Genomic DNA, 16,148 nt, shown 5'->3' on the forward strand with positions numbered 1-16,148 from the left:
ATCAACTTGTATTGTATATTATGTAATCTTGAGATACCATAGACACGTATACAACGTTTCGACCTATCATGTCGACACATCTATATATATTTCGGAACAACCATAGACACTCTATATGTGAATGTTGGAGTTAGCTATACAGGGTTGAGGTTGATTCCAAAATATATATAGTTTGAGTTGTGATCAATACTGAGATACGTATACACTGGGTCGTGGATTGATTCAAGATAATATTTATCGATTTATTTCTGTACATCTAACTGTGGACAACTAGTTGTAGGTTACTAACGAGGACAGCTGACTTAATAAACTTAAAACATCAAAATATATTAAAAGTGTTGTAAATATATTTTAAACATACTTTGATATATATGTATATATTGTTATAGGTTCGTGAATAAACCAGTGGCCAAGTCTTACTTCCCGACGAAGTAAAAATCTGTGAAAGTGAGTTATAGTCCCACTTTTAAAATCTAATATTTTTGGGATGAGAATACATGCAGGTTTTATAAATGATTTACAAAATAGACACAAGTACGTGAAACTACATTCTAAGGTTGAATTATCGAAATCGAATATGCCCCTTTTTATTAAGTCTGGTAATCTAAGAATTAGGGAACAGACACCCTAATTGACGCGAATCCTAAAGATAGATCTATTGGGCCTAACAAACCCCATCCAAAGTACCGGATGCTTTAGTACTTCGAAATTTATATCATATCCGAAGGGTGTCCCGGAATGATGGGGATATTCTTATATATGCATCTTGTTATTGTCGGTTACCAGGTGTTCACCATATGAATGATTTTTATCTCTATGTATGGGATGTGTATTGAAATATGAAATCTTGTGGTCTATTGTTACGATTTGATATATATAGGTTAAACCTATAACTCACCAACATTTTTGTTGACGTTTAAAGCATGTTTATTCTCAGGTGAATACTAAGAGCTTCCGCTGTTGCATACTAAAATAAGGACAAGATTTGGAGTCCATGTTTGTATGATATTGTGTAAAAACTGCATTCAAGAAACTGATTTCGATGTAACATATTTGTATTGTAAATCATTATGTAATGGTCGTGTGTAAACAGGATATTTTAGATTATCATTATTTGATAATCTACGTAAAGCTTTTTAAACCTTTATTTATGAAATAAAGGTTATGGTTTGTTTTAAAAATGAATGCAGTCTTTGAAAAACGTCTCATATAGAGGTCAAAACCTCGCAACGAAATCAATTAATATGGAACGTTTTTAATCAATAAGAACGGGACATTTCACTATCGGTTAGCCGTTTGCTTATGAGGTTGCGGTAGTTGCGTAATAGCCGTGTTTGCGCACTACAAGGGTTGTTAAGTGGTAAGGGTTATCCGTAAGAATTCGTTTTTATTCGGTCTTCATCGATTAGATGGTTGACTCTATTTTGGTATGTGGTTGTTACTAGCGATGTATATGGTATGGTACGCTAGGAGTTGATATCTCGGTACGAGATTGGTTGAGTTTTTCCCGATGTGAGGGATTGAGCAAGTTCTGTGCTCGGATTTGTGGATTTTAATAAATCGCGGGGGACGATTTAGTTGTTGATGGTGACTCTTTGAGAAGAATTGCCTAGAGGAGTCGGAGGGGTACGTGGCGATTCCGCGTATCTCAAGTGATCGTCATCGACTTCGGTTGTGGTATGTATTGCACGTCTCGGAATGCGTGCAAGTGTGGTTTTAGTTAGTGGATTAACCTTCGGGTTAATGAGTAAGGTGTAGGTTCGGATTGGTTAAGTGACTAGGATCACGAGGACGTGATCGAATCTAAGTTAGGGAGAGTTGTAACACCCCGTTTTTTCCCATATATGATCTATAGGTGTATCGTGTATGTACGACTAGTGTATGAAGGGTTTGAAACATGTTCGTGTGTTAAAGTTCATGTATGCGAGAAATGATCAGACCACGTTTTGGGTCGCGCCGCGACAGAATTAGCCGCAGCGTGGCGTTTAACTAGTTTCAAGATCAGATGGCTTGTAAAACGAACCCCAGACCTAGTGTATTGTCGCGGCGCGAGAAAAGGAGGCCGCGGCGCGGCGATGCTGCTGAGCTGGTTCCGGATATCGCAATTTAAAAGGAAATACGAGGGCATTTTGGTCATTTTACGTGTGTGCCAGATTGGGATCTTAAATCTCATCCACTCATTTCATTTCTTTTTCCTTTTCTTCTTCATTTCCTCTCAAAACTTCAAAACCCCATTTGATTCAAAGGGATTTTTGGAAAGGAAGATTCGTGATTCGATCGAAAGCGTAAGAGGCAACTTTGTTCTCCTCGTTCTTAGCTACAAGGTGATACTAGTGGTAAGCTCTTACTCCAAACTTCATTTTCGTGTTCATCATTCAAATTTAGGGCTTTTGATTGTATGTTCATAAATGAAACCCCATTAGTTGTTAATGGAAGATTAACACCAAGATTCGGGTTTATTGTTGATGTTGGCGGGTTTTGAGTTTGGTGAGCAAGTGTAAGCTTGTACGACTTGTAAATGGGCGTAATCACTAGTATTTGGTGATTATTGAGGTGTTGGAAGCCTTTTGGGTTCGATAGGTTGACTAATTTTGAATATAGTCAAAATTAGGATTTTGGTGATGATTGGGACCCGATTGTCGATTTAATTAGGTTTATAAACTTAAAATGAATTAAGTTGAAGTATAAACCCGAGTTAAATATGTTTTGGTGTCGAAACTTGTTAATGGTGAGATGTTGACTTCTTATGGGTCAAATTAGGGTTTATGGGCGATTTTGATAATGATAAGTGTTTAACACTTGTGATTGGGTTTAATTGGTGTATTAGGACCATTCTCACTAGTGTTAGTGATTATTGGTTAGTTTGGGCGCGGTTTGTGCTTGGAAGTGCATTTGGGTCGAAATTGCACTAGTTGTCAATTTGGATCGATTTGTATATCCACCCTAATTGTGTTGTTGTATTTGTAATAATGGGATAGGTACGTTCCATCGGCGAGTTGCGGATTATTTTCGGTGGCATTCTTCAAGGCGACAAGGTGAGTGTTAATATCCTATGTGCATATGTATATGTAGGATGGGTGCGGGTCGGGTGAAGTGGTTCTCGGTTATAAAGCTCACTTCACATATAGTTGGATTTGATGGACTTGTGTAATAGGTCCAATTGGCACGGTTGTGCGTTTTGGTTGACCACCTTTGGCGAGGTGCACACTTTGTGTGTACGTTATCACATATGCTTGTGATGTGGATTATACAACCCCAATGGCGAAGGGTTGGTATTGTGTTGTGATTGGAGGAGTGGATCACGTGTGGATGCGGATTCACGATGACGCGTGTAGTTTCAGTCATCTTATTGAGGTAGTGATCTCGTGTGGTTGCGGATTCACTAAGGCTCGTGTAGTTCGGCCAACCTCGATGTTGTTGTGGTATTGAAGATAGTAATCTCGTGTGGATGCGGATTTACTAAGGCTCGTGTAGTTCGGCCAATCTTCATTTTGGTATTTTGGTAATTGACTTTTGGTATTGGGTTAAGGGGTTAACCTTGGGCGTTTTACTCTTTATTGTTGTATTGTTGTGATGTAGCTAACCCTCCGGGTGTAGCTTATTGGCGTTGTACACATCGTCGTTGGTGTACTTATATTGTTGATGTTGTTAGCTTGTTGTATAGCGCTCGCTCGGTATGCTTAGTTAGTTGCCTTATACTTGGATGCTCCGGTATGCGTTATTTGATTATTTGTGTGGCGTATCCATTTTATGCATATATATGTATGTAGTATATTCTCACTCACTAAGCGTTAGCTTACCCTCTCGTTGTTTATATTTTTTTATAGATTTGCATGGAGGCGGTGGCTCGGGTAAGCGTGGGAACTAGTGGACTTGCGTAGTTTGCTTAGAAGACGTGCTTTTGGACTTACTAGGATTGGGTAGCGTATTCTCAATCACCATGCTCGGTTTTGTTGGAAATTAAAATAGTCGGGTCGTGTTTGCCCGTTCGAATATTTAAACTATGTATTAAATGTTTTAAAAGTTTATTGAACTTATTATTTGTGTTAAAGATGTTTTGGAAACATTATTGGGACCTAAATATTAATGTATTAAAGAAAAAAAAATTTATGGGCCGGTTTAAATGCGGGTTGGGACGTTACAAAATATTTTAGAATTACTTGATGTAATGGGACGGTAGCAGAAGAGACGTGATATTCTTTACAACTATTATTAAAATCAGCGAATAGGTGTAGGAAACCAAAAACACGTGTACAGATGATGTTTGATAATGATTTATAATGAAAAGTGTAGAGAGAAAGGGCTGAAGATGTTTTACGAATAAAGGAGCGGCTGGTGATGTAAGAAATCGGCGGGACAAGCAACAAAAAGAGGAAAGAAAAAACCCGTGTTAGGCTCGATTCAATAATGAACCCTAATGACTCAAGCCCACGTATTGTACTTGGACCTAATCTAATATCTCTAACAAGAGATATTAGATTAGGCCCAAGTCCAATATGTGAGCTTGACTCCATTAGGGTTAATTAGATGATTAGGGTTACTATGTAATATATAAATATCAATTCAATGATGAATAATATTCACGGGGTTTCAATAATATTATTCATTATTGAATCGGTATTTATATAGTACATAGTAACCCTAATCATCTAATTAATCCTAATGGACTCAAGCCTACATATTAGACTTGGGCCTAATCTAATATCTCTAACACAAACAAGCAAAGTCAGCTACTTCAACTACTTTCAAGGCATTTTCCACAATCAACCATTAACAACAAAAACCACAATACATATACATTACATAGGTGCTACATATAATAACATTAATCGAATAAAAAATGTGAATTCATATACGCAAACCAACAAATAACGAATCAAACGAAAGAAAAAGCGTAGTTACCTTATATTTAGACATGTTGAAAGATGTCTAGAACTCCAATTGCTCAAACAACAATTATAATACCACATATTATCACGGATGCTTGATCAACAACTTTACAATCGAATGTAGGTTATTAGGTATGTGCTTGCGTCTTAAAGGGGGTAAAAGGGTTTAATAACGGTTGTAGCTTGAAGTTTAACTATAATCGAGCGATTGACAACCAAAAAACTGAAGGACCGAACGACTAGTGAAAAATTGTCGTTTGATGCGTATTTGATGCTGTTTAGTGCGTATGAGGTTTAAAAATGAAATGAGTTATATAACCGGAAACACGCACCATGCGTTTTTCCGCTATAGGTTAGTGCGTGTATCACTTACCACGTGCATGTTTGCCTAGGTTCCTGGTGCTCACGCATCACACATCAACTTACACGCATCATGCGTAAAGCGTTATGCGTGGTCAGAAGACGATTTTGCAATTAGCTCAATTTGAGAGCATACTGTCAAACAATTTCCGAAATATTTAAAATTAAATAATCCTTCGTACATGAAAGTCAAGATCTTCCTTCCTCAATCTGAACAAAACTCACTTCTCTTTGATATCAAGTTTCCTAAATTAACAAGATCACCGATCACAGATTGACCACTTTCAAACTTTAAACTCCGATAACTTTTGTAACCTCTCCGGCTCTGCGCGTGTGTGTCGGAATATGGCGGTTCCGGTAGTGAAATTTCCACTGTTTATATGCGTTAGGGTTTTAGGTTCATTAGTGGCTGCTTTGGTTCTCATATGGAATTTTCACTACAGAGGTGGATTAGCTCTCATCTCCGAAGATAAAAATCTCATATTTAATGTAATTTCAGATTCAGATAATTTATCTTTTTATAATTAGGCTTTTATACAATTAGGGTTCAATTTGCAATTTGATACACAAATGACCCAGATTCATATTTTTTAATAGATCTTTAATTGATGTTATAGCTTTGTTATATCAAGTGATAATGCATTTTTTTTACTGCAGGTTCATCCTGTACTGATGGTAATTGGCCTTGTTCTACTGAATGGAGAAGGTAACAGTATTTATTACTAAACCATGATTTATGTTTTCAAATATTGCAAATATGATATGCTTTGAGGTTTCATGGATGAGCTTAGGATATGGTTTTGTTTTCTTATTTGCTTTATTCATATGCCTGTGTCTTGTTTGCTTATAAAGTGATTAGCATTAACTGCATTCGGGTTATTCAAAAAGGCCTGACTGAGCTTGTTGATCTAAGAACCATTAGTGTTTATTATTATAATCAACTTCAAATAAGCTGCTTGATAGGAGATCAAGTTTCAAACTAGCTGACCCTCTTTGAAGGTTTGAACATAAATGTGATTAAATTTATTAATCATCCAATGCTGTATTGTATGTTGCAACAGTTTCTAGTTTAACCGTCCCATAAGTTTCTTGTTAGTTGACTATATAGAATGATAAATGTTAACATCTTCAACTTCTAATCTGCATTGTGCTCCTGTTGTAATAAACCCCGATTAATCCTTTTTAAGAGCAGTCCATTACGATTTTTCAAAATCCGTTTAAATAATCGTTCATCGTCGGTTAATAAGTCAAAATCGGATTTGTTAATTAAAGTCAGGCAAAGTCAAATTGGTCAACATTTTAACATGAATTCAAACTAGAATTTTAGAGTTTTTGAGACAATTATGTTAAAGTTATGTTTATGTTAATGGTTGTCTTCTATATTTACACATATAATTTGAAATTTAATATTTAAATGTCTAAAAAGTACAACCCGTTTAATCCCCGAATTGCCGATTATTCCTTCCAAAGTCCCATCCTATTACTCCCCGGATAGCGAGTTTTGCAACCTTGACTCTGACTATAACTCTATAAGTAAATATGCATGTGACTAGGTTGAAAAATGATGATTAAAATAAATATTCTAATTTCTATTTCTTGGTGTAAGTAGCCATGCTGGCATACAAGACAGTATCTGGAACAAAAAGTTACAAAAAACTAGTCCATCTTTCTCTCCAGTTCCTCGCATTTTGTTTGGGAACAATCGGTTTATGGGCTGCTTGGAAGTTTCACAATGACAAAGGGATTGACAATTTCTACAGCTTGCATTCGTGGTTGGGTTTGGCTTGCTTAATCTTGTTTACCATTCAGGTTCTCATTTTTCTCTTTTTTCCATTATACATTCAGTCTTAAATTTCCACTAATCAACCATGTATATTTGAACCCGTTTAGTGGGGAGCTGGATTTGCAACATTTTGGTATCCAGGTGGTTCAAGAAATAGCAGGGCTTCTTTAATGCCATGGCATGTTTTTATTGGAGTCTACATATATGTGCTTGCGGTTGCTGCTTGTGCGACTGGCTTATTAGAAAAAGCAACGTTTCTTCAAACCAACAACGTGATTTCACGCTACTCTGCAGAAGCTATGCTAGTGAATATTTTGGGTATCTTGATTGTTTTCTTGGGTGGGTTTGTTATTCTTGGTGTCATATCACCACCTAACGGAAAAGGTGATGTTCTTCGAGGGTCGGTAGAGTAAATGTGTGGCTGTATTTGATTTAGTTTAATGAGGTATGATTAAGAGGCAAAGTTAGTGATGTAAAAGAAACCATCTATGTTTAGTCCACCTTTTGTGGTTTGTTTCATATCCATAAATTCAATTGGATATAGTCAAAGTTCATGTTGAAACAGCAAGTAAACAAGTCTTCATATTTCATATGTTAGCATACACTAGTACGTGTACATGGTTAAGACTAAAATGAAGTTCCCCTGGTGCTTTATGTATAAACATTCAAGTGATACATTATGTTTGTTTTATAGGAATGAGTTTAAGAATAGTAGTGAAACATGAGTGTTATTTGTCATTTGAAAGTAGAGAAAAGTTATGAGTTTTTTTTTTTTTTTGGATCTCCGGGAGGGCGAGTATTTTTAGCTCTAGTATATGTGGCTTATCGAGAATAACATATACATACAAGTTTTATAACCACGCACATTTTTTTCCACCATTATTTGCAAATTTGCTCTTGCCTTTCTAACTTTCTACTCTCCGATTTCCAAATTTCAATAGTTGACGATTTGCAACTCTTGACCAGACGACAATAAACTGGAAGTTGGGGGTAGCACATCACATGATTATATGTATGCCTAACACATATTTGGCCATTTGGGTAAGATGCTAATTATTACTTGAAAAAGAAGAGTTTCAATTTCAATAATTGAGAAAACACTACTTTTTAAGTCATCCAAATAAATCAGAAACCTAGTTTGCTATATACATTTCTAATGCAGTGTATTAGAAACTTCAAAACCAAAAGGTGTCTTTATCAATCATATTCAATGGGATTCTTGAAAAGTTCATAGGTTTTTAGCTATCAATACGAATGACTTTGATGTGAGCTATTAATGCGACATATTTGTACCTCATTGTCATTGATGTTTTGATGTAATAGTCTTTTTTTTTTTTTTTTTTTTTTTTTTTTTTTTTTTTTGAGAAAAAACAATATTTGAACTAAGAAAAGCTAGTCATCAAACGGATGAATATCTCGAAGTACAAACAGAGGCAAGGTTTTAAAACCGTTCTAGATCAAAAGAGCCAAAACTAAAAAAATGGCCAATAGTGAAACAAATATTACAAATGTGACGAATGAGAAACCATGGATTGGTTTCCTAAATGTAGAATTGATGACTTCGGCATAAATTTAAAGAAATGGTCCATTGAAATAATTTATGTTTGATATTCCAAACCAATGACAACCAACGAGGGGATTCACCTTAAAAAAGTGCCTTGTTCCTTGCGATCAAAATGGCCCAAATGGTAGTGAGACAAATTATCCTCCAAAACTTTGTGTCGTGAATACCCATACCGGAGAACCAATCGAGAGAGAATGAAGCTAGTGAGGATGGCATAGTCCATCTAATATTTCACCATTAAATTTTGACGTGTACGTTGCCCCGGAATTTCAGCTTCGAACTTCGGCCTTAAAGTCTTTCAAGTTCTGGGATACAGGCACCAATCACCATGCACCAAAACTTCGCAGTCCTTGTTGCTTAAGAACTTCCTCGAAGACCTTCAATTTTGATGTTTTCGTTGATTTGACCGTGCATAACTTGTTATAGAACATTCTAAGTTGTAATAACCCATCAATGTAATGTGGTGGGAGATTTGCTAAATCACATTAATCATTATTGAACGTTCGTAAAAAGAAAGACAACACCCCTTCCATCCCGCAAGCTTCTTTTTGAACTTGCCTATAAGCGGGGATCGCATTGAGATGCGTCCCCCATTAAGCTCGACCGGGATTCCAAGATATTCGATCGGAAAAGAGTTCACATTGCAATTAAGAGTTCTGCAAAATGGAATAGTTAATCCTCGAACATGTTGACACCATATAGAACCAATTTTGAAGGACTCATTTGAAGTCCCGAGACTAGGAAGAAGTATCCAAAATGCTTTTAATTTGAAGTTCGTGATTCAATGGGAAGGCAAAAATAAAGTATCATGTGGTAGTTAGTGTTATACCACTATTTAATATTAAAATATTCATGTATGTTATTGACAAAAGTCATGTTTATTTTAAAGAACATGTTTGTAAAAACACTTATTACTTTACTGTGTTTTTATAGGTCATTTACCAATTTATCATATACTTAATCGGAGTTTTAAGTCACTCATATTTGTATTATGTTCCTTATATAACAAATTAGATTAGATTATTAACTTATATCAAAAGGTGTAAAGAATGCAAATACATTTGTATTTTCAAAAAGTTATAAAATTAACAAAATTAATATTAATTGGAAAAAATTTACATTTATTTTCCTCAACAATTTACAAATAAGTTTTTAGGTGACTCCATAATCCATATCTTAGAACAATATACGAATACTAGTGAAATGACCCGTGGAACCAAGAGTTTTTAAAAAAAAACAGTATAATGATATGTTTTAGGTATTAAGTGAACGTAAATGTTAAAGTCATTTACTTTAATGACCAGTGGAACCACATAGTCTGACTAAAAACTCGTCAGCTGAACATTTCATCAAACACCTGAAATGCATATTAAACAATCCACATTCAATCATAAGAGATAATATTGGTTGTCATTTTATTTTAAAATTGTAAATTAAAATATAAATTCAGAATTGGTTTCCTTCTGCCTAGCTTTTATACCTTCTCGTACTCAATTCAAAATAATTAATTAAAATAATTGAAAATTATTTAATTTTAATAATTAAAAATAATTATTAATAAGATTTAATAATAATAATTAATTAATAAAATTTAATTTTAATTCAAAATTATTTATATTAATGACATCACTCACCATGCTTAGATTTTTTTCTTTTTCTTTTTAATTTTTTCTTAACAAAGAAATTAGCCTAATTATGACATCATCATTGTAGGATTTTAATATTAACTATATAGATAGATAGATAGATATATTTGAACGGGTGTACAACAGTTTTTAAGTATGAATAATGTTCAAAGATTATGTAACAAAATCGGATCTGCTATAAATATAGTATATTTTACTTATATTTAATATTTAATTTAAGCTTAAGTAAAAATAACAAGTGACGATTATTAAATATTTGATGGTAAATTAAAGTTTAGGTCTCACGGAATCGAATAAAATTCTGGCAGAATTGAAATTAAATTTATTCAATTATAATTCCGCGAGAATCTCATTAAATTTCGTGAGCTAAACGGTCCTTAGTTTTTCTCACATTTTCTAAATTTCAAACTTATTTTCTTTTATTTTTTATTTTTAATTCTTCAAAACTAAATTAATAAAAGCCCTAAAACCCCAAAATCATAAACCTTCACGGTTTCTTATTCTCCCAGTTGCCCTCATCTCTCGTCTATCTCGCCGCCGTCACCTTCATCGGCTCCGTCTGTCACCGTTCTCCTTCTCCCTCACCGTCTCCGTCACCGTCGACGTTCATCCAAACCGCCACTCCTACTTCGGTTAGTATCCCGCTGCTCTTTTTTATAGTTATAGTTATTATAGTAATAGTAATAGTAATAGTAAAATGGTAATTGAAATTAAAGTTATCCCCTTCTGTTGTTGTTGTCTTCGTTACTTAATTGCCTTCTATTTTTAGGTATACATCAGTATCAAAATCGTTACTTTCAGTAGTACAGTAATCAATATTCACATCATTCATTCATCATTGTTGTATTGCAGACTTAAAAATGGGAATAAAAAAGCAGAAGCGTCATCGTAGGATTGTTAGATTTTACAAAACATGTTTTGGTTTCAGACCACCCTTTAAGGTTTTGTGTGATGGAACTTTTATACACCATCTTTTTATCAATAATATCATTCCAGCAGATACTTCAATTTCTAAGATTCTAGGAGATCCTGTTAAATTGTTTACCACCAGGTTATTTCGATACATTCATTTACTTTTACTTTTAACAAATGTCTGTTACGTTCGACTACTTTTATACTTAGATGTTTATTTTTTTATCAACTGAGTAGATGCGTTCTTGCCGAGTTGAAAAGTTTAGGTGAAGGCTACTCCGATTCTCTTAATGTGGGACGCGATCTTGTACCTGCTAGGTTTGTATTTTCTTTATCATTTTTTATTTGTTAATTGTTAATTGTTAATATGTGTAATACTAGGGGTGTAAATGCTAGGCTCGAGTTCGGCTCATTTGAACACGGCTTGTTTTGAGCTTAATATAGCTCTATTCGTGGTCCTCGAAATTATATTTTATTAAGAAGTTATGTAATATATTGTATTTTTATAGAAATAGTACTCCAAAATGCATTCAAGCTAGGGCTCATGTTTAAGCTCCGCTCGAATCGAACTTTTAGCTAGTCAAGCTCGAATAGCTCGACTCAATTCCACCCCTAGTTATTTACAAAGTATATTTCAAAAAGTATGTAAAAAAAGTTTAAAAAAAAAACATCTACGTAATGTATTGTCGTAATGTATTGTCGTTCCACACATTAAAATGGCTTAAAGTTCAAGTTTGTATACAAGAAGGATTGAAAGTTCAATCGTGTCTGCAAAAAGGTGTTAAACCTCAATATCAACAACAGAAAGCTTCAGTAAAAGTCAGAATATTGGTTGCTACAGTTAGGAATTTAATTATATGTAATCATGTGAGCAAACTTGAATTTACAACCTTTTGATTGTGCGGAATGAGAGTTTCTTTGGAACTTGTATTACCTATTATTATAATTTTTGCATATAAAACATTTGAATTGTTGGCCCTAGTTATAGAGGCTAAGACTCGAGAGATATTTCAGGTGTGATCATGAGAAGAGGAAGAGTGCAGTCGACTGTCTAACGGAAGTTATAGGAGATAAGAATTCTGAGCATTTCTTTGTTGCTAGTCAGGACGCTGACTTGCGCAAGAAGTTTCAAGAGGTTTTTACGTATCTTATACGCTGGGTTTATACACTTGTTTAATTTCGTATATGTGTTTTATTGAACAAATTTATGGATACAGATAGCAGCTGTGCCTGTAATATTTGCGCTTCGGAATGCGTTATTTCTTGAGCCCCCGTCTGAGTCTCAACATCAGTTTGCTAATTCTGCTGAAGAAGAACGCTCACACATGACGGATTTGGAGTTTAAGATGCTTTTTAAAAAGAGGAAAAGATCAGCGTCCGAAGAAACAGGGGATTCGTCTGACGAGAATGAAGACTTGTCTAATAAAATTGTTGAAGATTTGAAGAAAAATTCTGCTAAGAGGAAGGGAGATGTAAAAGATAAAGTACAATTCAAGAGAAAGAGAGCTAAGGTTTTAATCATTCGTTAGAAAACCATTTACAATTTAACATTTATTTATTTATTTTGTTGCTAAAGCTTATTAAAGAATATTGAATACTTTTACGAATATTTATTTATTTATTTTGTGGTGGTCTTTTCCAGGGTCCAAATCCGCTCTCCTGTAAGAAGAAAAAAACTGAAAACCAAAAACCCGTTGCTAAAAAGGTAAGTTGTGTTTTGTTATTATTGTCATGTCATTTTAATGACATTATAAAATATAGTAATTTGTATACCTGCTTGTTATGTGAGCCTTTATAGATTTGACATCCTGGTTTCACATATGTGTTTGCAAAGTGTTCTTTCTTTAAAATAATAAGATATGTAAAAGATTTTATGGCTATTGGCAATGGGTACAGTTATATATGGTTTTTTAAACGTCAAGTTGCGATATTCTATTTAGTGTTCAGTGTCTTCATGTATATGGTATACCTGCAGGAAAGTAATAATAATGAGAATAAAACTCAAGATGATTCGCTAAGGAGTAGGAACAAGAAAAGGAAGAGGTCTCGTAAGAAGAAAGATCCTACCGATGCTACTGACTAAATATTGGTCTGCATATTATTAATCACCCTCTTATTTAATTAATTCTGGACCGTAATCTGGCTTCATAAATATAGTTAAGCAGCAAAAAGTTTATGATGCATATCTGTATCTTCAGGTCTTGATGCTGTGATGATCTTGGGATGTTAAAAGTCATGAAGATTTACTAAAGCTTAGTGTTAAATTTTGTGGTAATTAACTAATTATTTTCTGGATACCAAGGTGTTTTTTTTGCTATTGCAGTTTCTAAAGCAACTGTTTTGACATTCTGCTCTTTCTTTAAACTATTGAAATATTTGCTTCAATGTAATTAGTTATAGCTGTTATTGATTTCCTCATGCATTAAAACTCAGTCGCAGCTATGCTTGGCGATCAAGACCCAAACTTCGAAAATTGGATCCATTTGGTCAATCATTTGGGTTCATTGGGTCTCGAGAAAACAAAAGGAATGGGTCTGACTTTAAAAATCAGAAAAACAAAATGTTAATTTTTTTAAAAAAATTAATAAAAAAAAAATTCTAAAAACATAAACTTAAAGATAATTAAACTTTTTTTTTTAAAGAAGTACAGTAATAAATAAATTTTAAATAAAATTAACAAAAATTTAAAATGAAAAAAATGATATTTTTTTTTTGAAAAAGACAATAAATCATTCTAAAAATTTATATGAAAAATGGGTCTCGACCCAGCCCCTTTGGACTTGACCCCTTCCGTATGAAAATTGAGACCCATTCGACCCATGACCCGTTTTGACCCAAATCGTTGAATCTCTACCTAACGCGACCCATTTGCCAGGCATAGTCAAGGCATACGATCAAACAAATGGTTATAAACAACATAATGTCCGGTATTAAGGTGTTATCTAGAAATGAGAGTCAATAAAAAAATATATGATGAACAATCAAAGTGTACAATAGATTAGACATGGTTTTTTTATTGTAGCTTCTTGCAAACTTTGGTCAACAACGCTGAGACAGATTTGAAAACTTAATCTCAATTTTTTATTTTTTTTTATTGGCGAAAACTTAATCTTTATATAATGAAGGAGCTATATAGATAATATTACATATGATTTTTATCATTTTTATCTTATGCAATAAGAAAATGTGATATTCAATTTTGTGTTCCATGAATGAATTGAATGGCATGAGATGAAACCCAACAAATATTTAACATCAATAACAAGAAAAACACGTAACACTGTTTCTGATTTAGTAATTACATGCAGCACTGTTTACACTATACAGTTATAAAACTGTAAGTGAGAGTAGCACACGAAAGACCTTGTGAGATTGATCTATGTACAATGTAGGGCTAACAGTTGAAATTATTAGGTTTTTTTTTCTTCTTCATAATTTGGTCATTGGCAGGCAAGTTCAAGTACATGGGTGACAAATGGTATATATATTCATAAGTTTTGTCTAATAGTTAATATGGTAATTCTCGTAGGAAAATTCCGCGTAAGGGTGTGTTAGTTGTCTTTTTAAGTAGGGTTTTTTCATAAAGAAAATGCCCATTTTTATCTAAAGTTAGAGGAAAAACTTGTAAATGCGTCACAAGAAGCATATCATTTTTCTAATAATCAAATTCAGTTGATTCACTTCATCATTCCATATTACAGAAACAGATGAAAATTGCGGAACAAATATACAACCAAAAGAACTGGCTAGGCTCGAAACTAGAAAACGAAACACCTAACCGCTATCTACGATCTAGCCAAGCTGGGCCTGAACAAGGACTAGAGCCACAAACACAAACGCAATTAAAGAAAATAAAAACAAGAATAAACGCATCACCTAACCAAAACAAACCGACACTAAACATACCAAATGAACAATAGAACCTAAACTAAACAAACGCTACCGGCATTGAGCTAAAAACAGAGAAACAAAGCGAAACAAAATGGACCTTATCGACCCTTTGCACCCGATTTGACCACCTTTCCATTAACTATTACCCTGTTATCTTCGACTGCTTCAACAATTCAAATTCTGCAAATATACAAGTGAAAGAATCAAGGACAAATATATACTATTATAATGCAAAAGTAGAGACTGAGAAAGGGCCCAGGACCTTGCTACACGTATGATCATAGGGAAATTAAAAACTGGCATAACGAAGACCAATGTTCAATTCACAGCTAATACATGTACGCATATGTTGGTAAAGAAAAAGAAGCAATTTTTACCGTGTACCAAAAGATGAGATCCCAACTCTACCTTGCTACATATTGTTGGTTTCGTAATTTGCTTGGCTCATGTTAGCGTACATGGGGAGATACAAGGCTCTGCACAAATATAGGATCACTAACGTAGTACCCACTAATACATAAGTAGCGTACACCGCTATAAATACTAATAAGCTTATTATTGTCTGGAGTACTAGTGCGATCAACCAATTTCAACTTGTGTATAATATCGCACTTGATGCCATAATCATTAGGCACCCGTTTCCAAAACTTTTTTGCATTGTATTTTTTCAGTACCCATTTCATTTCCGGTTTTCTACTGTAAGGTGATTCATTGTATAAGCAAAGACATTGTTTGATAACACCAAGCCTCATGTTATCTTGATCGCATTCATCTGGTACAGAAATTTTTATAAATTCTTCTCGAGATAAATCAAAAGAAAGAATGACTTTCTTACTATCATTTTTATTTTTATTGATCATTAACCAATGAACTGACCCATCCAATAAGACACCCCTCACATTGATGACAGGTTCATAATTCACATCTCTAATAAGTTCCCATATATTTGTTTTTAACGAAAACACATAAAAACATGTCGTTTTAAGTCTCCAAAACCCTACTATAACCTTGTAGTCGTTCTTAGATGGATCATACCCAAACCCCCAACATACAATGTTAAAATTAAGTTCAGGCAGATGTTGCAGTTTTTTCACCTCTCGAGT

General features: G+C 34.1%; 2 protein-coding genes across 2 annotated transcripts; both read left to right on the forward strand.

Annotated features, from left to right (window-relative positions):
- Positions 1–5,443: 5,443 nt before the first annotated feature.
- LOC139862808 (transmembrane ascorbate ferrireductase 2) lies at positions 5,444–7,763 on the forward strand. The gene is made up of 4 exons (XM_071851440.1): positions 5,444–5,738; positions 5,907–5,955; positions 6,859–7,058; positions 7,140–7,763. The coding sequence occupies exons 1-4, from the start codon at positions 5,595–5,597 to the stop codon at positions 7,443–7,445; spliced, it is 699 nt and encodes a 232-aa protein (XP_071707541.1). The 5' UTR covers positions 5,444–5,594; the 3' UTR covers positions 7,446–7,763.
- A 2,974-nt stretch (positions 7,764–10,737) lies between these two features.
- On the forward strand, positions 10,738–13,552 carry LOC139862962 (rRNA-processing protein utp23). Its single transcript, XM_071851593.1, has 8 exons — positions 10,738–10,874; positions 11,095–11,293; positions 11,392–11,472; positions 12,169–12,289; positions 12,372–12,665; positions 12,797–12,859; positions 13,130–13,243; positions 13,353–13,552. The coding sequence occupies exons 2-7, from the start codon at positions 11,103–11,105 to the stop codon at positions 13,235–13,237; spliced, it is 858 nt and encodes a 285-aa protein (XP_071707694.1). The 5' UTR covers positions 10,738–10,874; positions 11,095–11,102; the 3' UTR covers positions 13,238–13,243; positions 13,353–13,552.
- Positions 13,553–16,148: the final 2,596 nt, after the last annotated feature.

This window comes from Rutidosis leptorrhynchoides, chromosome 8 (genome assembly GCF_046630445.1).
Source record: "Rutidosis leptorrhynchoides isolate AG116_Rl617_1_P2 chromosome 8, CSIRO_AGI_Rlap_v1, whole genome shotgun sequence".
Taxonomy (NCBI): Eukaryota; Viridiplantae; Streptophyta; class Magnoliopsida; order Asterales; family Asteraceae; genus Rutidosis; species Rutidosis leptorrhynchoides.

What these genes read in the sequence shown, in the direction of transcription:
- LOC139862962 (XM_071851593.1), top strand. Translation starts at nt 11,103, where the DNA reads ATGGGAATAAAAAAGCAGAAGCGTCATCGTAGGATTGTTAGATTTTAC. An exon ending in GTTAAATTGTTTACCACCAG is followed by an intron (nt 11,294 to 11,391) that starts GTTATTTCGATA and finishes TCAACTGAGTAG; the next exon opens with ATGCGTTCTTGCCGAGTTGA. An exon ending in AAAAACCCGTTGCTAAAAAG is followed by an intron (nt 12,860 to 13,129) that starts GTAAGTTGTGTT and finishes GTATACCTGCAG; the next exon opens with GAAAGTAATAATAATGAGAA.
- LOC139862808 (XM_071851440.1), top strand. Translation starts at nt 5,595, where the DNA reads ATGGCGGTTCCGGTAGTGAAATTTCCACTGTTTATATGCGTTAGGGTT. An exon ending in ATAAAAATCTCATATTTAAT is followed by an intron (nt 5,739 to 5,906) that starts GTAATTTCAGAT and finishes TTTTTACTGCAG; the next exon opens with GTTCATCCTGTACTGATGGT. An exon ending in TAATCTTGTTTACCATTCAG is followed by an intron (nt 7,059 to 7,139) that starts GTTCTCATTTTT and finishes GAACCCGTTTAG; the next exon opens with TGGGGAGCTGGATTTGCAAC.